The following is a 19,136-nucleotide window of genomic DNA, read 5'->3' as shown; positions in this document are numbered from 1 at the left end:
TCAAACTCAAGACCATTGAGTTGGTGATGCCACCCAACCATCTCACCCTCTGTCATCCTGGTCTCCTCCTGCCTTCAATCTTTCCCAGCATCAGGGTCTTTTCAAATGAGTCAGTTTTTTCACATCAAGTGGCCAAAGTATTGGAGTTTCAGCTTCAACAGCAATCCTTCCAATGAATATTCAGGATTGATCTCCTTTAGGATGGACTGGTTGGATCTCCTTGCAGACCAAGGGACTTGCGAGAGTCTTCTCCAACACCACAGTTCAAAAGCATCAATTCTTCAGTGCTCAGCTTTCTTTATAGTCCAACTCTCATATCCATATATGACTACTGGAAAAACCATAGCTTTGACTAGATGGACATTTGTTGGCAAAGTAGTGTCTCTGCGTTTTAATATGCTGTCTAGGTTGGTCATAACTTTTCTTCCAAGGAGCAAGCGTCTTTTAATTTCATGGCTGCAATCACTATCTTCTGTGATTTTGGAGCCAAAAAAAAAAAGTCTGTCACTGTTTCCATTATTTCCCCATCTATTTGCCATGAAGTGATGGGACCTGATGCCATGATCTTAGTTTTTTAAATGTTGAGTTTTAAGCCAACTTTTTCACTCTCCTCTTTCACTTTCATCAAGAGGCTCTTTAGTTCTTTGCTTTCTGCCCTAAGAGTGGTGTCATCTGCGTGTCTGAGGTTACTGATATTTCTCCCAGCAATCTTGATCCCAGCTTGTGCTTCATCCAGCCCAGCATTTCTCATGATGTACTCTGCATAGAAGTTAAATAAGCAGGGTGACAATATACAGCCTTGACCTACTCCTTTCCTATTTTGGAACCAGTCTGTTGTTCCATGTTCAGTTCTAACTGTTGCTTCTTGACTTGCATACAGATTTCGCAGGAGGCAGGTCAGGTGGTCTGGTATTCTCATCTCTTTAAGAATTTTCCACAGTTTGTTGTGATCCACACAGTCAAAGGCTTTGGCATAGTCTAAAGCAGAAGTAGGTGATTTTTTGGAACTCTCTTGCTTTTTCAGTGACCCAACGGATGTTGGCAATTTGATCTCTGGTTCCTCTGCCTTTTCTAAATCCAGCTTGAACATCTGGAAGTTCATGGTTCATGTACTGTTGAAGCCTGGCTTGGAGAATTTTGAGCATTACTTTGCTAGCATGTGAGATGAGTGCAATTCTGTGGTAGTTTGAGCATTCTTTGGCATTGCCTTTCTTTGGGATTGGAATGAAAACTGACCTTTTCCAGTCCTGTGGCCACTGCTGAGTTTTCCAAATTTGCTGGCATACTGAGTGCAGCACTTTCACAGCATCATCTTTCAGGATTTGAAATAGCTCAATTGGAATTCCATCACCTGCACTAGCTTTGTTCGTAGTGATGCTTCCTAAGGCCCACTTGATTTCACATTTCAGGATGTCTGGCTCTAGGTGAGTGATCACACCATCGTGATTATCTGGGTCATGAAGATCTTTTCTGTACAGTTCTTCTGTGTATTCTTGCCACCTCTTCTTAATATCTTCAGCTTCTTTTAGGTCCATACCATTTCTGTCCTTTATTGAGCCCATCTTTGCATGAAATTGTTCCCTTGGTGTCTCTTATTTTCTTGAAGAGATCTCTAGTCTTTCCCATTCTATTGTTTTCCTCTATTTCTTTGCATTGATTACTGAGGAAGATTTCTATAATCTTCAACTATTTTTAACTCTGGACTACTTCAATTCATTTCTAATCTCTTATTATGCAACTCTCACCAGATTATTTTGAAGTGAATCTCAGATAACTGAGGTACCATTTTCAGATAACAACTGAGATAACAGATAATCTCAGATAACATTTTTCTATAACTATTTCAGTAAGATAACATTAAAAAATGATTGCAATGCCAAATCCTATGCAGAATAATTCTTTGATGATCTGGTCAGTTTCCAAATTTTCTCCATTGTCTCCTAATTTTTTTTACAGTTTAATTTTTTTGAAAACAGGATCCAAATTAAATTCCAAATATTGTTATTATTGATATGTTTAAGTCTTTTTAATCTATTAATAAATATTCCCTTGACATGTCTCTATTCCAGCCCTTGCTGTCTATTTTAGAAGAAACTGGGTGTTTTGCAGAGGTTCCCATAACTTGAATTTTGCTAATTGCACTTGATCAATGAGTTCCTCTACCCCTGCATTTTGTATTTTCCATTAGAGATTTGATGAAACTCAGATTTGATATTTTTTGTTTTGTTTAGTTGGTCAAGATAATTGTGGTGTGAAATTTCATCAGTACTCATAGGGATGTGTGGTCATTTCCTTATCATGATTACCTTGGTTCATGAATTCATGAGGGAGTTGAAAATGGTGATGTTCTGTTGTTCTTTCTTCATTTATTACTTGGGCTCTTCCATTTGGATGCTCTCAGTTATAGTTTATATAGGAAAAACAGATAAATATTTGATTCTTTCTCTTCAATTACTATTTTCAAAATAAATTGGTTCTTTGCATTCTTCAGTGGTCAGCAGTGAGGCATTTAAAAATTACCATTATGAACTAATGTGTTTCAGTTTAGTTACATTTATTATCTGTGTTAATATTCACAGTATCCCACCTTTGGCCAATGGACCCTTTCTCTATTGTCTCTTGAATCCTTTTGATATAACCCCTAATTCTGTAAGGCTTTCTTGTTTTCTTGTGTGCATGATGTTCCAGGCTTATCTTGTATAATTCCTGGCATTCTTCCTCAGCTTGCCTGCCTTATCTTAGTTCCTTGAATGTTTAGTTGCTCAGTCATGTCTGACTCTTTGCAACCCCATGGACTATAGCCCACTAGGCTCCTCTGTCCATGGGGATTCTCCAGGCAAGAAAGAATGCTCAGTGGGTTCCCATGCTCTCCTCCAGGGGATCTTCCCAACGCAGGGATTGAACCCATGTCTCCCGCGTTGCAGACAGATTCTTTACCATCGGAACCACCAGGGAAGCATCTTGGTTCCTTAACCAGGGATTATTAAACCCATGCCCTTGGCAGTGAAAGCTGGGAGTCCCAGCCACTGGACCACTAGGGAATTCCCCTTACTTTGATTTAATAAAAATTGTCATTTAGAGACAGCAGTATATGCATTAAGTGGGTTCATTGCTGCTAGTTTGGGCATTGGTTTTAGACCTTTTCAGTGGTCAGATGTAGGTAATACATGTATAGTTTTAAAAAATAGAATACATCATTAATTTATATTATACTTCATTCACATTCAGAGCTACAGTGTTTTTGCTTAACCTCATTAATCTTAACAGCTGTATTGCCTTTCTGTCTTATTTAAGAGCCCAGTTTGCAATGACACCAACAAAATTACTTATTTGGTTTATCTTAACACACACACACACACACACACACACCGGCTCAGAATAACATACTGCTCCTGACTAGGTAGTATGCTTTGAAATTCAACTTTTACCCCCTAATTCTACAAACTGTTGAAAAGTGCTGCTTGTCTTCTCAGACCTTCCTTTTGGAGTTGAATGTCTCACAGGAAGAGTGGTCACAAAAGCCAGACTCTTCTCACTAGATTTACCTTGTTAGATATTAGACTGGTAGATCTTCAGTATTGTCCTTGTTCTCTGATGCCTTTGAGTAGTGTTTTAAAATGTTTTATGCATCTTTTCTAGTTGTTTTCAGTAAGACTTTGGTCTGAATTATCTGCCATTATCAGAAATGAAAGTCCCCTTACCTCCTAAACGTTGAACGTTGTATTTATATAATATTTGTGACCACAATATTTGGTTTTATTTCAAAGGTTCTGAAACAAAAACACCTGGATGACTGTCTACGACATATATCTGTAAGAAGATTTGAATCATTTAATCTGTTTTCAGTAACAGAAGTCAAAAAAAGGGAAACTGAAGAGGAAGCTGGCGCCTGGGTCCAATATACAAGCATCTTCTATCCTGAATACAGTATTTTCGTAAGGTAAACATCACTCCAGTTAAGATTTTTTTTAAAGCATTTTTCTCTTGTAAAAGAAAAACAATCTACCAAGAATCGAATTGTTCATGCTATTGAATTTGCAAGTAGTCTTTATCAGAATTTAGGTTTTATAACTTTGTGTTTGGAAATACTCCTTTAACTGGGTCTTGCTATGTTCTCAGAACTAAAGAAAAAACATTCCAAGGAATGTATTGGCATTTGGAGATAAAATTCAAATCAAAGAGTTCATTTAACCATTCTCTCATAACATTTGATATGAAAAAAAAGCCAAGTTCTTCTTGAGCCTGAAGTGAAAACAGACTTTTTCCAAACTACTCTTTAAGTAGTAGTTATTTGAAAAATCAAGCTTTGGTATTTTTCCTATTCATGTTTTGTCACTTTCAGAAGAATCTTAAAAATAGGAGGAGAAAATTCAGCTGAAAGCAGTGATATTGTGAAAAGCATACAGACTGTTCTGGTTTTAAAAATCATTAGAAAAGAGTGGAGAGTTAAGATACCATTTTTACAGAATTAATTTTTCTCTCCCAGTTATAGTCTAGCATGTTGCAACATTACTTCAGGTGTTTGATTTTTATAAAATCTGCCTTTCTTGACAAGATTACACATTTTGAAAGGAAGGGAGAAGCACATTTACAGTAATTGTAGAAAGAGCAAAAAGCATTTTAAGTGGAAATATGTCTGAATACAGTTTAGGTGAGTTTAGGAATAATTTTAAGAAAAATGTTTTCACAAAGGATGTCTATTTATAGTATATGTTTCTTGAACTATTTTAGTTTAAGATATCTAAGCTTTGAAAGATACTGTAACAGCTGAATATTTAGGATTTGGATAAAAATTGATTAGGGTGGTCAGGGAAGTACAGTTAGGGTCTGGTTTCATAATACTGCTTTACTGAAAACTCTAAATAGGGATAAAAACTTGGGGGTTTGTGTACATTCATTGTGAAATTCTAATGAGAACACCTCAATTGCCTGGCATTTGTGATGGAGGTGATTAGCTTAGTCCTTGATTAGGAAGGAAAGAAAACTGTATTAAATACTTACTGTATGCCAGGTATAGCGCCAGGTGCTTTGATGTATTCTAATTCATGTACTCCTTCCAATAAATCTGTGAAGCGGGAATGAAGATAATTAAACAATTGGAAGATAGAGTCTATAAGGATATTAAAGAGAAGAAGAAACAGTAAGGTATAAAGTTCTAAAACTTATCTTCTGCCTCCACTGTGATAAGAGGCAATAAGTGTGAACTGTGCCAAGAATAACTTCCTGACGTCTTCAAGGCCCTGGTAAGACTTAGCCAGAGAAAATGTGAACTCTTCTGTTCCTAGGAGTTTTCAAAATAAGACATTGTTTCATACTTGGAGAATACTTGGTGGAGATGACCTTAATGTAGAAGCAAGACTCTTCTCCAGCAGTGTGGCTCTTTGTGATATAACCGTTTTTGAAAGAATAAATATTTCTATGTAAATATTACACTAAATCCTATAGAAAGATTCTTTCTAGAAAGAAGACAGGTGGCTGAGCTAGAATTTTGGCACAATGGCTGCCAAGATTTTTTCTCTTTTCTCCAAACTAGCTGGTATCTCGCCACATCAGTAAACATATAGAATTCTAGAGCTGAATTATGATCTTAGAATAAAAGTATATAATCATAGCAACATTAATAATGGCTGACAGTTGAGTGCCGGGCCTCGTGACAAGCACTTTTGTGAGTGGTTTACATGTACTAGCTTATTTAATTCACACAGCATCTTATGGGTAAATGCTGTTTTTATCTTCATTTTACAGATGAGAATATAAATAAGTTGATTGAGGTCACACAGCCAGTAATTGATTGTGACCCTATTCAAACACTGGTGGTCTGGTTTCTCACCTGTACTTAAAAAAATTTTTGTTTTGAATTAATTACAGACTCTTAGGAAGTTGCAAAAGTATACGAGGAGTTCCGTGGACCCTTCCCTCAGCTATCTCCATCAGTAACATCTTATATAATGATAGTCACAGCTTAAACTTTTAACTTCTGCACATCCTGCCTCTTGTAAGTCAGTCTTGTATTCATTTTTCAGATGAAGGGATTGAGATCTGTCATACATATAATTTCACAAGCAAATCATTGCCATTGCCATCTCCAGGGGGTCTCCCTGACTCAGGAATTGAACCAAGCTCTCCTGCATTGCAGGCAGATTCTTTACCAGCTGGGCCACCAGGGAAGCGCATGTACCCTGTGAGTGTTCAGTAAATAAAAACTTGTGATGGAATGGTTTGCTTATGAAATTATATATGTGACAGATTGTCCTTATATATGTAGGGTATCATAGGTACCCCTTTAAAACTTGGCAAGATTGGCAACTGAGGCAAGTGTGGATACTGAATTTATATTTAAAAAGTACAGTTTTAATGTTAGTAATATTAACAGCAGGGGTGACTATTAAAACAGCTTTTGTTCTCTTGTGTTTTATTTTGTATTTTAGAAGGAACTTTATGTGTGTGTTGTGTTCAGTAGCTAGGTCGTGTCTGACTCTTTGTAGCCCTGTGGCCTGCAGCCTGCAGCCAGGCTTCCCTGTCCTTCACATCTCCTGGAGTTTGCTCAGATTCATATCCATTGAGTTGGTGATGCTAGCTAACCATCTCATCCTCTGCCACCCCCTTCCCCTTTTGCCTTCAATCTTTCCCAGTATCAGGATCTTTTCCAATGAGTCGGCTCTTTGAATCAGGTGGCCAAGATACTGGAGCTTCAGCTTCAGCAAATCCTAAAAGATGATGCTGTTAAAAGTGCTGCACTCATTATGTTAGTAAATTTGGAAAACTCAGCAGTGGCCACAGGACTAGAAAAGGTCGGTTTTCATTCCAATCCCAAAGAAAGTGAGAGTATTGTGCCAAAGAATGTTCAAACCATTAGACAGTTGCTCTCATTTCACATGCTCATAAGGTTAGGGTCAAAATCCTTCTTCAAGCTAGGCTTCAACAGTATGTGAACCGAGAACTTCCAGGTGTACAAGCTGGATTTAGAAAAGGCAGAGGAACCAGAGATCAAATTGCCAACATTAGTTGGCTTGTCAAGAAAGCAAGGGAATTCCAAAAAAACATCTACTTCTGCTTCATTGACTATGCAAAAGCCTTTGTGTGTGTGGATCACAACAGACTGCAGAAGGAACTTTATAGCACCTTCAAAATGTGATGCAGTGTATGTAGAAAATAGTTCATTGGGTCATGTTTTCATGAAGCTTAAATCACAGATATGGGCCAATTATAATCTAATTTTCTAGGTTATTTTAAACTCCAATCATGATTATGTAGTTTGCTTGCATATACATATAATCAGAGTTTCAATAAATCAAAATGTTCCCTTGATATTTTTTAAAATGTTCATATTTTAATGTACAAATAATGTACAAATCTAGTTTCCTCTAACTAGTAGGTGTAAGACTGAAAAAATAAGGCTTTAGCCATTTATTTTTGAAAGAGCTCCAAAGTAAGTTGCATCTAGAATCATGTTTTTTAAACCTTGTCCTTCTGAAAATCTTTGTTCTTATGCAGCCTTTGAGGACCCATTCCACTCTCTGGCTTACTTTTTCTAATTTTGGGGGACCACCTTTTTTTGTAGTCAAGGTAAAAAGTAATCATTTTAACCACTTTGAATTGTGCAGTTAGTGGTTTTTAGTACATTTACAATGTTGTGGAACCATCACCACTCTCTAATTTCAAAAATTTTTCATCACCATGAAATGAAGCCCCATTCCCATTACTAGTAACTCTCCATCTTACTCCTTCCTCTTCCTCCTGGCAACCACTTACCAACTTTCTATCTATACGCTGCTGCTGCTAAGTCGCTTCAGTCATGTCCGACTCTGTGCGACACCAGAGATGGCAGCCCACCAGGCTCCCCCGTCCCTGGGATTCTCCAGGCAAGAACACTGGAGTGGGTTGCCATTTCCTTCTCCAATGCATGAAAGGGAAAGGTGAAGGTGAAGTCGCTCAGTTGTGTCCCCTATTCTGGACATTTTATATAAGTAGAATCATATGATATATGCCCTTTTATGTTTGGCTTCTTTCACTTAACGTAACGTGTTTTGATTAATCTATGTTACAGCATATATCAATACTCCTTTCCTTTTTAATGGCTGAATAATATTCCAGTATATGGACAATACCATATTTTGTCTATCCATTCATCAGTTGATGAACATTTGGGTAATTTCTATTTTTTGGCTATTATGAATAATGCTACTAAGAGACTTACTTGGTGATCCAGTGGTCAAGAATCTGCCTGCTAATGCAGGGAACTCAGGTTTAGTCAGGGAACTGAGAGCCCACATGATTCAGAGCAACTAAGCCCGTGTACCACAACTGATGAGCCCACGCTCTACAGCCTGTGAACCACAACTACTGAACCCATATACCCAGCTACTGAAGCCCGCATGCCTACATCCCATGCTCTGTAACAACAGAAGCCACCACAATGAAAAGATTGCCCGCCACAACTAAAGTAGCCCTTGCTTGCCACGACTAGAGAAAGCTTACGTGCAGCAGTGAAGACCCAGCAGAGACAGAAATAAAATAAAAATTTTTTTTAAAAAGAGAGAAAAATAATGCTACTATGAACATTCATGTATACGTTTTTATGTGAATATATAATTTTTTAATTCTCTTAGGTGTGTCCTGAGGGGCAAGATTATACCTGAATATATAACTTTTTAAATCATAGGTGTTTCCTGAGGGGCAAGATTACTGGGTCATATAGTAACTCTTTGTTTAACTTTTTGAAGAATGTCCAAATTGTTTTCTGCAGTGGCTGTGCCATTTTACCTACTAGGAATATAAGAGAGTTCTAGTTTCTCCCCATGCATGCAAGTTCCTATGATTTTTCCTATATTATTATTATTTTTATTATTGCCATTCTAGTGTGAAGTGATACCTTACTGTTGTTTTGATTTGTAGTCCCCCAGTGACTAAGTATGTTTTACGTTTTTTCATGTGCTCATTGGCCATTTGTATATCTTATTTGCAGAAATGTCTCTTCAAGTCCTTTGCCCATTTTTATTAAGGTTGTTTTTCTCTGTTGTTGAATTGTGAGAGTTCTTTATATATTCTGGATACTTGAACCATATCAGATGTGTGATTTGCAAATAATTTGTCTCATCTTGTGGTTTATCTTTTCACTTTCTTGATAGTGTCCTTTGGTGTATAGAAGTTTTCAGTTTTGTTCAAGTTCAATGTATCTATTTTATTTTATTTTTTTTTCATTTGTTGCTTGTGTGTTATGGTGCCATATTTAGCCCTCGTTTACTTTTAACCTCTAGTTTCAATCTCTTGTACTTTTATGAGTGAAAGTTAGTCATGTCTGACTCTTTGCAACCCCATGGACTGTAGCCCGCTAGGCTCCTCTGTCCATGGGATTCTCCAGGAAAGAGTACTGGAGCAGGTTGCCATTCCCTTCTCCAGGAGATCTTCCCAAATCAGGGATCGAACCCACGTCTTCTGCATTGCAGGTGGTTTCTTTACCATCTGAGCCACCAGGTAGGCTTCAAATTTTTCTCTGGTAGCTTTTTTTTTTGCTCTTCAAATAATTATTTGCCCTAGTGACTTGCTCCTTATTTCTTACTCCAAGGGCCATTCCCGGGAAAAATCAAAGGTCCTTAGTACTAGCATAGCTTTAGGTGCTTGTAAAAATGGCTGGTTGACTTTTGGAGGAAGAAACTGGCTACTGGTAAATTTTCTTTCAGCTTTATTGAGATGTAATTCACATATATTGACATATATTTATTGAGATATAATTAACATATACCATTGTGTAAATTTAGGATATATTCTGTGTTGACTTCAATCACTTATCTATTGTAGAATGATTAGCACCATACTATTAGCTAACACCCCTATCATGTCACATAATTATCATTTCTTTTTTGTGGTTAAAGACCTAGGAAGCAGTTAAAGCTTTGGAATTTAGGAGAAACATGGAGTGAACTTTTTATATCATGGCTATGTTAGCAAAAAGTTGTCATCATTATATAACATTAATTATCAGTGTAATGGAAAGATTGAAGTTTGAGAAGTTCCCTTCCTTCTTGAGAAGTTCAGAAGTTCCAGTACAGTAGATATTGGAACCTACTTGGAACCTACCAACCACATTATCCAAGCAAAACTGTTTACCTGCTTAGGTAAACAGTTGAAAGATGAAGGGTAGACAAGATCTTATAGAGTTGACACTTGAATAAAGTAGATATTATTGTTGTTGTTCAATTGCTAAGTCGTGTCTGACTCTTTGCAATCCTATAGACTATAGTCTGCCAGACTTCTATGTCCATGGAGTTTTTCAGGGTTGCCATTTCTTTTCCCTGGGCATCTTCCTGACCCAGGTCTTGAACCTGCATCTCCTGCGTTAGCAGGTGGCTTCTGCACTCCTGAGCCACCAGGGAAGCCTGAATGAAGTAAATGATTCTGAACAAAGAACAATCCTTAGGTTTGGAGCAAAAGAAAGGGAACCTGAAATAATCAAACTGAATGTTTACCACACTGTGTCCATGGTAGTTTTCTTACAGTTAGCACTAATCTGTATACCATTGAGGACAATGATTGTTGACCTTTTTCTTTCATGAGATGCCATCTTTTAGGGTTTCTCAACTTCATAGATAATTGCTTTTCTTCTTGTAAGTTTTTAGAGGTATGGGATTAGTTCTCCTGTTTCTCTATCCCTGATTCGATTTAATGTCACAGGGTTTACTTTCTGTTCTTGGCTTCAACAAATAAGGATTCTTGGCTTTATGTTCTTGGCTTTCAGGAAGATGAGTTTTGTGTCACTTTCTGTTTTGAATACTGCCTTTAACTTTTAAACATGTATTTTACCTTAATTATTCCAGTTTCTGCTGTTTAGAAATATTTAACTTGTTGCAAAATATATGTACCTTTTTTTACTCTTGTCTCAGATTTCTTTTCAAATGCTTATTTCATCCTGATAGAGAGGGAGAGACAAAGTGCATGAGAGAATCTCTTTATTAAAACTAGACCATAAAGCAATTGCTGTTTTAGGTATTTATCCTAAGGAAATAATCAGAAAAGATCTCAATGCTATTTCTATAAGGACGTTTATTGAAGTAATATGCATAAAGTGTAATAGTGGGCATAGTCTAAAAATCCAACATAAGATGTTGGTTCAACAAATTGTGGTGCAATTATTTACTGGACTACTTGGCAGCCATTAAAATCATGTTGCAGGAGAATATTTAATAATGTGAGAAACTTTATAATATGTTAAGTGAAAAAAGTACAAATTGCAAAATTGTATGGACAGTGTGCTCTGCTATTTAATGACAGGTCTGTGAACGTAGCATAAAATTTGAAGGCTATATACCAAACTATTAACTGTAGTTACCTCTGCATGATAGGATTATGGGCAGTTTTTCCTTGAGGAAGCTATATATTGCTTTGGTCTTCAGGAAAAAAAAAGTTTTGAGCTCTATACTGTATTGCTGGTCATTTTAATAGCTTCATCTTGTGTTTCAGATGTTAAATGCTTTGTTCTTTCTCTTCTGACATGTGTGCTACGGTTTTTTCCAGGTTACCGTAAATAACCTCTTCTAGAATCTTGCATCCACAGAGAAGATTCAGAATCTTCATACCAGTGATGAAAGTTGGATTTGTGGTTGATAGCTTCATTGCTTTAGGTTATGATACTGTTGAGGCCAATAGTAATGGCAGATAACTTTCTGCATTCTCCCTTCATCACTCTTTGAAAGAACTAGGTCTCTGCGATAGAAATAAAAAGTTCTTCTGAGAAGGGTATTGCAGTTGACATGTATTTTCTTACTGTATCTATTAGCTCTCTAGGGCTCCCAGAACAAAACACTGCAGTTTGGATGGCTTTAACAGCAAGTTTGTTTGCTCACAGTTTGGAGTCTGGGAGCCTTAGATCTAGGTGTTGCAGGCTTGGTTTCATCCAAGGCCTCCTTGACGTGTATGGGGCTGCGCTCTTGCTGCCTCTTCCCGTGGTTGTCTTTCTGTGCACAGGCCTTGTCGTCTGTGTGTGTGCTAATCTCCTTTTTGTGTAAGGACAATAGTCATTTTGCATTACGGCCCACCCTAATGACCCAATTTTAACCTGATTACCTCTTTGAAGGCCCTTCTGAGGGATGGGGGCTGGTTAGGGCTTCAGCATATGAATTTGGAGGGGGCACAGTTCAGTCCGTAACAATGTGCATCATTCATGATAAGTTTTTGTGACAAAGTAAGAGTCTGACACGACTGAGCAACTTCACTTTCATCTTTTACTTTCATGCATTGGAGAAAGAAATGGCAACCCACTCCAGTGTTCTTGCCTGGAGAATCCCAGGGATGGGGGAGCCTGGTGGGCTGCCGTCTCTGGGGTCGCACAGAGTCGGACACAACGGAAGCGACTTAGCAGCAGCAGCAGCAGTGTTGATAAAGTAAATTTTATTGTGAATTATTAATGCTTATTGTAAACTATTCAGTTCAGTTCAGTCGCACAGTTGTGTCCGACTCTGCGACCCCATGAATCACAGCACGCCAGGCCTCCCTGTCCATCACCAACTCCCGGAGTTCACTCAAACTCATGTCCATCAAGTCGGTGATGCCATCCAGCCATCTCATCCTCTGTCATCCCCTTCTCCTCCTGCCCCCAATCCCTCCCAGTATCAGAGTCTTTTCCAATGAGTCAACTCTTCGCATGAGGTCGTCAAAGTATTGGAGTTTCAGCTTCAGCATCAGTCCTTCCAGTGAACACCCAGGACTGATCTCCTTTAGAATGGACGGGTTGGACCTCCTTGCAGTCCAAGGGACTCTCAAGAGTCTTCTCCAGCACCACAGTTCAAAAGCATCAATTCTTCGGCGCTCAGCTTTCTTCACAGTCTAACTCTCACATCCATACATGACCACTGGAAAAACCATAGCCTTGACTAGACAGACCTTTGTTGGCAAAGTAATGTCTCTGCTTTTGAATATGCTATCTAGGTTGGTCATAACTTTTCTTCCAAGGAGTAAGCGTCTTTTAATTTCATTGCTGCAATCACCATCTGCAGTGATTTTGGAGCCCCCCAAAATAAAGTCTGACACTGTTTCCACTGTTTCCTCATCTATTTCCCATGAAGTGATGGGACCAGATGCCATGATCTTTCTTAGTTTTCTGAATGTTGAGCTTTAAGCCAACTTTTTCACTCTCCTCTTTCACTTTCATCAAGAGGCTTTTTAGTTCCTCTTCACTTTCTGCCATAAAGGTGGTGTCATCTGCATATCTGAGGTTATTGATATTTCTCCCGGCAATGTTGATTCCAGCTTGTGCTTCTTCCAGCTCAGCGTTTCTCATGATGTACTCTGCATATAAGTTAAATAAGCAGGGTGATAATATACAGCCTTGACGTACTCCTTTTCCTATTTGGAGCAGTCTGTTGTTCTATGTCCAGTTCTAACAGTTGCTTCCTGACCTGCATACAGGTTTCTCAAGAGGCAGGTCAGGTGGTCTGATATTCCCATCTCTTTCAGAATTTTCCGCTGTTTATTGTGATCCACACAGTCAAAGGCTTTGCCATCCTAAAGAACTACAGCTGTAAGTTATATAGGGGAGCATGTAGAAGATTGTAGATGTATTAGCAACAACTTTTTTAATCACCACTGGAAAAGTAACTCAGACTCTATGACCTGTTGACAGTTGGGTTCATTTGTTTATGAAGAATAGTATCTTTTATAACTATTAGTAAAATAGCAGTTATCAAATATTTAAAGGGCCATCAAGTGAAGAGAGATGAAAAGGAACAGAATTAAGATCAGTGGGCAAGATACAAAACATTTGCCCCCTGGCACATAGAACTCCCCATAAATGGAATGTGCAGACTTGAAAGTTGGTTAGTTCTTTGTGACTATAGTTCTGAATTTGTTGGGCCATTAAAGAGGAAATTATGTGTTATGGAGTGTGGTTATGGAGGTCGATTACTTATTTTTAGATTCTCGAAGTGTGGAGTTTTGTTATCTCTAAAAAGATAAATAATTTATCTCACACATATAATTAAAATAATAAAATAATTATTAGTACTTTAAAATGTAGATTAATCATCAAGAAATGCCATTGCATTAAATATCCCAAAGACTAGTCTGTTCTTTTCCTTCTCCCTCTAGTGGGCAGCTGGAGAAGGAAATGGCAACCCACTCCAGTACTCTTGCCTGGAAAATCCCACGGACGGAGGAGCCTGGTAGGCTACAGTCTATGGGGTTGAGGAAAGTTGGACACGACTGAGTGACTTCACTTTCCCTTTTCACTTTCATGCATTGGAGAAGGAAATGACACCTGACTCCGGTGTTCTTGCCTGGAGAATTGCAGGGATGGGAGAGCCTGGTGGGCTGCCATCTATGGGGTCGCATAGAGTCAGACTTCTGAAGCGACTTAGCAGCAGCAGCAGCAGCAGCAGCTAGTGGGCAGAAATACTTTAAAAGCACAACATGGAAAGATTTGTTAGTATTCAGTATGTCACAATGCATAGTCTCAGCTTTAAATAATTAATAAATGTTAATATGTCAGAGTCATTAAAGAAAATGCTTTGTTCTTTTCTAGGCATAATAGTGGATCTCTGAATGTTGAAGATGTTCTTACCAGCTTTGACAATACAGGAAATGTCTGTAAGTTATATACTTACTTTATAGAAATAATTTTAGTGTTTTAAAAGTCAATTTTTAATCATTTTTTTTTCAGTGTTTATTGACTAGCGTATGTATGTGGGTGTATCATAGAAACTCCTGCTGTTTTTAGCTGCATAATAAGCCTCATGTAAGATGCACCTACTAAGTGGGATAAGGCTGTGTTTATACTTGGCAGTTTTGTGTGTGTACGACCCACGTGCATTTGAATCTTGGTTCTGAAATTAATCTTGAGCAATGTATATTGTCTCCAGGGCCTCATTCTTTTTCATCTCTTAGAACTGAATATAATGTATATAAAGTGTGTAATGTACTACATTCCTCATAGTTTATACTCAGTAAATGAAATTTTTTATTATTACCTGTGGTGAGTACCTCTAAAGCGTTTAAGTTTTTTCTAATAATGAAGATAATATTATTGAGGATTATTCTGATGTGGTAAAATAAACTATTTTGATTGAACTAAGTAGGACAGAAGGAACCCTGGATTCTCTAGTACTATCCCATTTTGACCTTTTCAATTAATCAGTCTGACAGAGGGGCTGTCTCTCCCTTCTTTGCTGTGTTTCGGGTGTGTGCATTTCCACTTCTTGCTCTCTTTCACTGGAGAATAAACCCAGAACATTTTTCCTTGCTGCTAATATACTTTAATAGAATATTTTTGTTTTATTCATTATTATAATATTATAGAATATATTATCTTTTGATCTAAGCCTTTAATTACATCATGATGGATTTCTCCACTGAGAAAATAATTTAATCATAATGTCATACAATGATAGAAATCAAACAAGAATCTCTTTATATCATGATATTAAATAATATACCATGATAGAAGCTGTGTACTTCTTTCTGTGTGCTGCATAGGCTATTTTCCTTAAGATAGTGGATTATCAGTGAAATATGACCATTTTAAATGTAAAAATTATCTTCAAGTGCTTTTCTTCTCAAAAGAAATTTTATAACTGTAACCACTTATTGTATGAACTAAAATAACATACTCAGCAAGAAGTACTCATTTTAGATCAGCATAGAATAATGTCCAGCAATACTCAGGCAATAATCTTGTTCTTATGCCCACATAATGGCAAGCTTTTGATTGCCGAGAAAAATATTTATGTATTTTGTCACTAAGAAGTCTAAATATCCTAAAATATTTAAAATAATGTAATTTTATTTTTTGTGGACAGTGATAGGCATACCTTTTAGTTTTTATATGCTGATGCTGGCTGAGTTCTTTCCTAATATTTTTACTGGGGGTTGGGGCAAGGTCTGGGTTCGGTTCAGTTCAGTTCAGTCGCTCAGTCGTGTCCGACTCTTTGCAACGCTCCAACTCTTTGCTCCTTGGACCGCAGCACTCCAAGCCTTCCTGTCCTTCACCAACTCCTGGAGCCTACCCAAACTCATGTCCACTGAGTCGGTGATCCCATCCAACCATCTCATCTGTCATCCCCTTCTCCTCCTGCCCTTAATCTTTCCCAGCATCAGGGTCTTTTCAGATGAGTCAGCTCTTCACATCAGGTGGCCGAAGCATTGGAGTTTCAACATCAGTCCTTCCAATGAACACCCAGGACTGGTCTCCTTTAGGATGGACTGGTTGGGTCTTGGTAAGGAATGCTAGTGGTAGTTGAGACGTTCTCCTTTAGTTCTTTGATAATGTAAATATCATTAAGTCGGGCTTTGCTGTGCTTAGTTGCTCAGTTGTGTCCAACTCTTTGTGACTCTATGGACTGTAGCTTGCCAGGCTTCTCTGTCTACGGGAATTCTTCAGGCAAGAATACTGGAGTGGGTTGCCATGTCCTCCTCCAGGGCATCTTCCCAGCCCAGGGATCGAACCCAGGTCTCTAGCATTGCAGGCGGATTCTTTCCCGTCTGAACCACCAGGGAAGCAGGTCAGACTTATGCATGTGTAATTTAGGAACATCATCCTAAAATGCTATATATGAATTAAAAAATTTTTTTGTTTTTTGGCCATGCCACATGACATGCAGGATCTTGTGGAACCCACACTTTTCTGTAGCAGAAGTGCAGTCTTAACCACTGGACTGCCAGGAAGTCCTGAATATGGATTTTTGGTTTGGTAATGTGAAAATCAAGTATTGTTCCCAGTGGCTCAGTATGAAATAGGGCCACTAGCTGGCAGCATTATGTAAAAAAAAATTTTTTTCCTTAAGGTCTAAGCTATTATTTTGTATATGAATAATATATATATACTTCTCAAACATTTTTTCCCATCAACTTGTCTGCACCTACCCTCCTCCTCAAGTTGTTGTTGCGTTGACAAATGGAGATATTGTATGGTTAGGTTTTTTTTTTTGTTTCCACTGCTGCTCATTGTTTGGTAGAAAGACTTGAGTCTTTGGAATTAGAACCACCTAGTTTCTTGGTTCTGAAATTAATCTCAAGCCATTTTATATTATCTCCAGGAGCCTCAGTTTTTTTCATCTCTTAGAACTGGATATAATGTATTGAAGTGTATAACATACTACATCCCTCATAGCTGATACTCAGTAAATGAATCTGTTGTTACAGTGATGAGTACCTATAAAGCTTTGCAGTTTTTTTCTAATAATGAAGATAGTATTATCAAGGATTATCTTGATGTTGTAAAAGTAAAGTATTTTGATTGAACAAGGTGGGAAAATAGATCAAATTACAGAAACAGTAATTTACTAAAATGTTTTGTCATAAATATGGTCTTAAAAACCTGAATGTATAGCCTAAGTAATAATTCAGTAACTTCTAAGTAATAGAAGAGGTGATAAAAATAAAGCTTATTAAAACATGTTTTGTAGTATTTATATTACTCTTTAAGAAAAATCTATAATGATATTTCAACTTAATGTAAAATTGGTAAAGTCCTGTTAAAGTTAAGTCTTGATTATAACTTTCATATAATTTTTGTCAAGGCTTAAAGTGATCAAGTTTTGAAAAAGTGATTTTTCACTTGATGTCTCAAATATTTGATTGTACTGTAGTGGTGACATTAGGGGCTTCCCAGGTGACTCAGCGCTGAAGAATCTGCCTGCTAATGCAGGAGACAGAGGAGACATGGATTCAGTCCCTGGATTGGGAAGATTCCCTGGTAGGAAATGGTAACTGACTCCAGTATTCTTGCCTGGAACATTCCACGGACATAACAGCCTGGTGGGCTACAATCCACGGTGTCGCAGAGTTGGACACCACTGAGCAGGCACAATGACATTAGACTGAGTTTGTGACAGGAAGGCCCAGCAGAGGGTGCTACGATCACAAGTCTATCTCACAGCTCAATATAATTGGACTAAATAACTTGAATAGTAAGCCTAAGCTTTCATCACGTAAACAAGAAAAATGTATGTTTAAACATTTATCTCTGATTTATTTCTTATATATTTAATATATTCAGCAATTCACTAATAAATAGATTTTCTTAACTGATGTGTTTAGTTCATTTTTTAACTGTAAGTATCAGTTTAATTTTCATACTTCTAGCTTTAAATACAGGAATACTTTTGGTCTTGTTAATCCTTATAGAGAAATTTCTATACAGAAAAAACAGTTCCTAAATCATGCTGAAGATGAGGAAAAAACGTTTTTAATATGATACCAGGAGAGAACCAGTAGGTGGAATTATCCATTTATTCAGGAATTAGTTTCTGGGTTAACATAACTTCCTGATAATAAAAAAAAAAAATTTAATTAAAGTACTTTATAGTTAACAACCCCTGTACATGTTTATACAAAACATACATATGAGAATATATATAAAATATATTTGTGTTTACTGGAACCATTAATCTCAATTTCCAGTTAACTTCAAAAACAAGTAATGCTTTTATTCATTATAAATTTTCAAAGAGGAGAGGATCAGTCTTACTGCTTGAAGTTGTTTGTGCTCTCATCAAAAAGATTTGGAAAATAAATGAAACCTCTAGATATTTTCTTATTTGGTGATATATTAGAAAAGAAAATATTCCTTATGTTTGCCTCTATTATTTTAAATGTATGATTTGCAAAGTGTTTTATGTTTTTGAGATATCCTTTCAGTATTTGCATTCCTTTGAATGTTGTAGGGAGAAATTAAAATGAACCTCACACAGTCTTTTCTGCATAATAATTCATTGCTCTATAGGATACTACCCCAGTCTTATTTTTATATACTTATATTTGCTGTTGTGAAAAACAAATTATTTTGAAAGTCAAACTTCTTTTTTGCTTACCTCTAACTAGGGATAGATGTTCATATTTCGTCTTTGGAGTCTGGTACTTGAGAACATAACTTCTTTTTAAAGTATCAAAGCTACTTTGTGGCAAGATCGTGTCTGCTATTGATTCATTGTGCCTGGAAAGAGGATGCCATCAAGCTCCCTAGGGATAAGTATAGGATGCATCCTTCACTTCAGACGAGGTGCTGGCTTCTTTTGTGTTTCATGTAACGTGTCACACAGATACTTTGGGTCACAAGAGAGTACTCTGTGGCAGATCTCTGGCTTCTGTTTTCTCTGCAGGCTGAGCCTCCTTTCCAGCCAGTCCCTGACCTCCAATCATCATGCCGTATC

General features: G+C 37.4%; 1 protein-coding gene across 2 annotated transcripts in view; it reads left to right on the top strand.

Moving 5' to 3' along the window:
* The window catches only part of CAMKMT (calmodulin-lysine N-methyltransferase), a 428,589-nt gene that overhangs the window by 11,379 nt on the left and 398,074 nt on the right, over positions 1-19,136 (top strand). For both annotated transcript variants that reach the window (XM_070379650.1, XM_005903299.2), the window contains exons 2-3: positions 3,768-3,940; positions 14,513-14,577. In XM_070379650.1, coding sequence (XP_070235751.1) covers positions 3,768-3,940; positions 14,513-14,577 — 238 coding nt within the window. The remainder of the gene's footprint in view (positions 1-3,767; positions 3,941-14,512; positions 14,578-19,136) is intronic.

The sequence above is a fragment of the Bos mutus genome, chromosome 11 (assembly GCF_027580195.1).
Source record: "Bos mutus isolate GX-2022 chromosome 11, NWIPB_WYAK_1.1, whole genome shotgun sequence".
NCBI classification, from domain to species: Eukaryota; Metazoa; Chordata; class Mammalia; order Artiodactyla; family Bovidae; genus Bos; species Bos mutus.
This window is presented reverse-complemented; position numbering and strand designations above follow the sequence as displayed.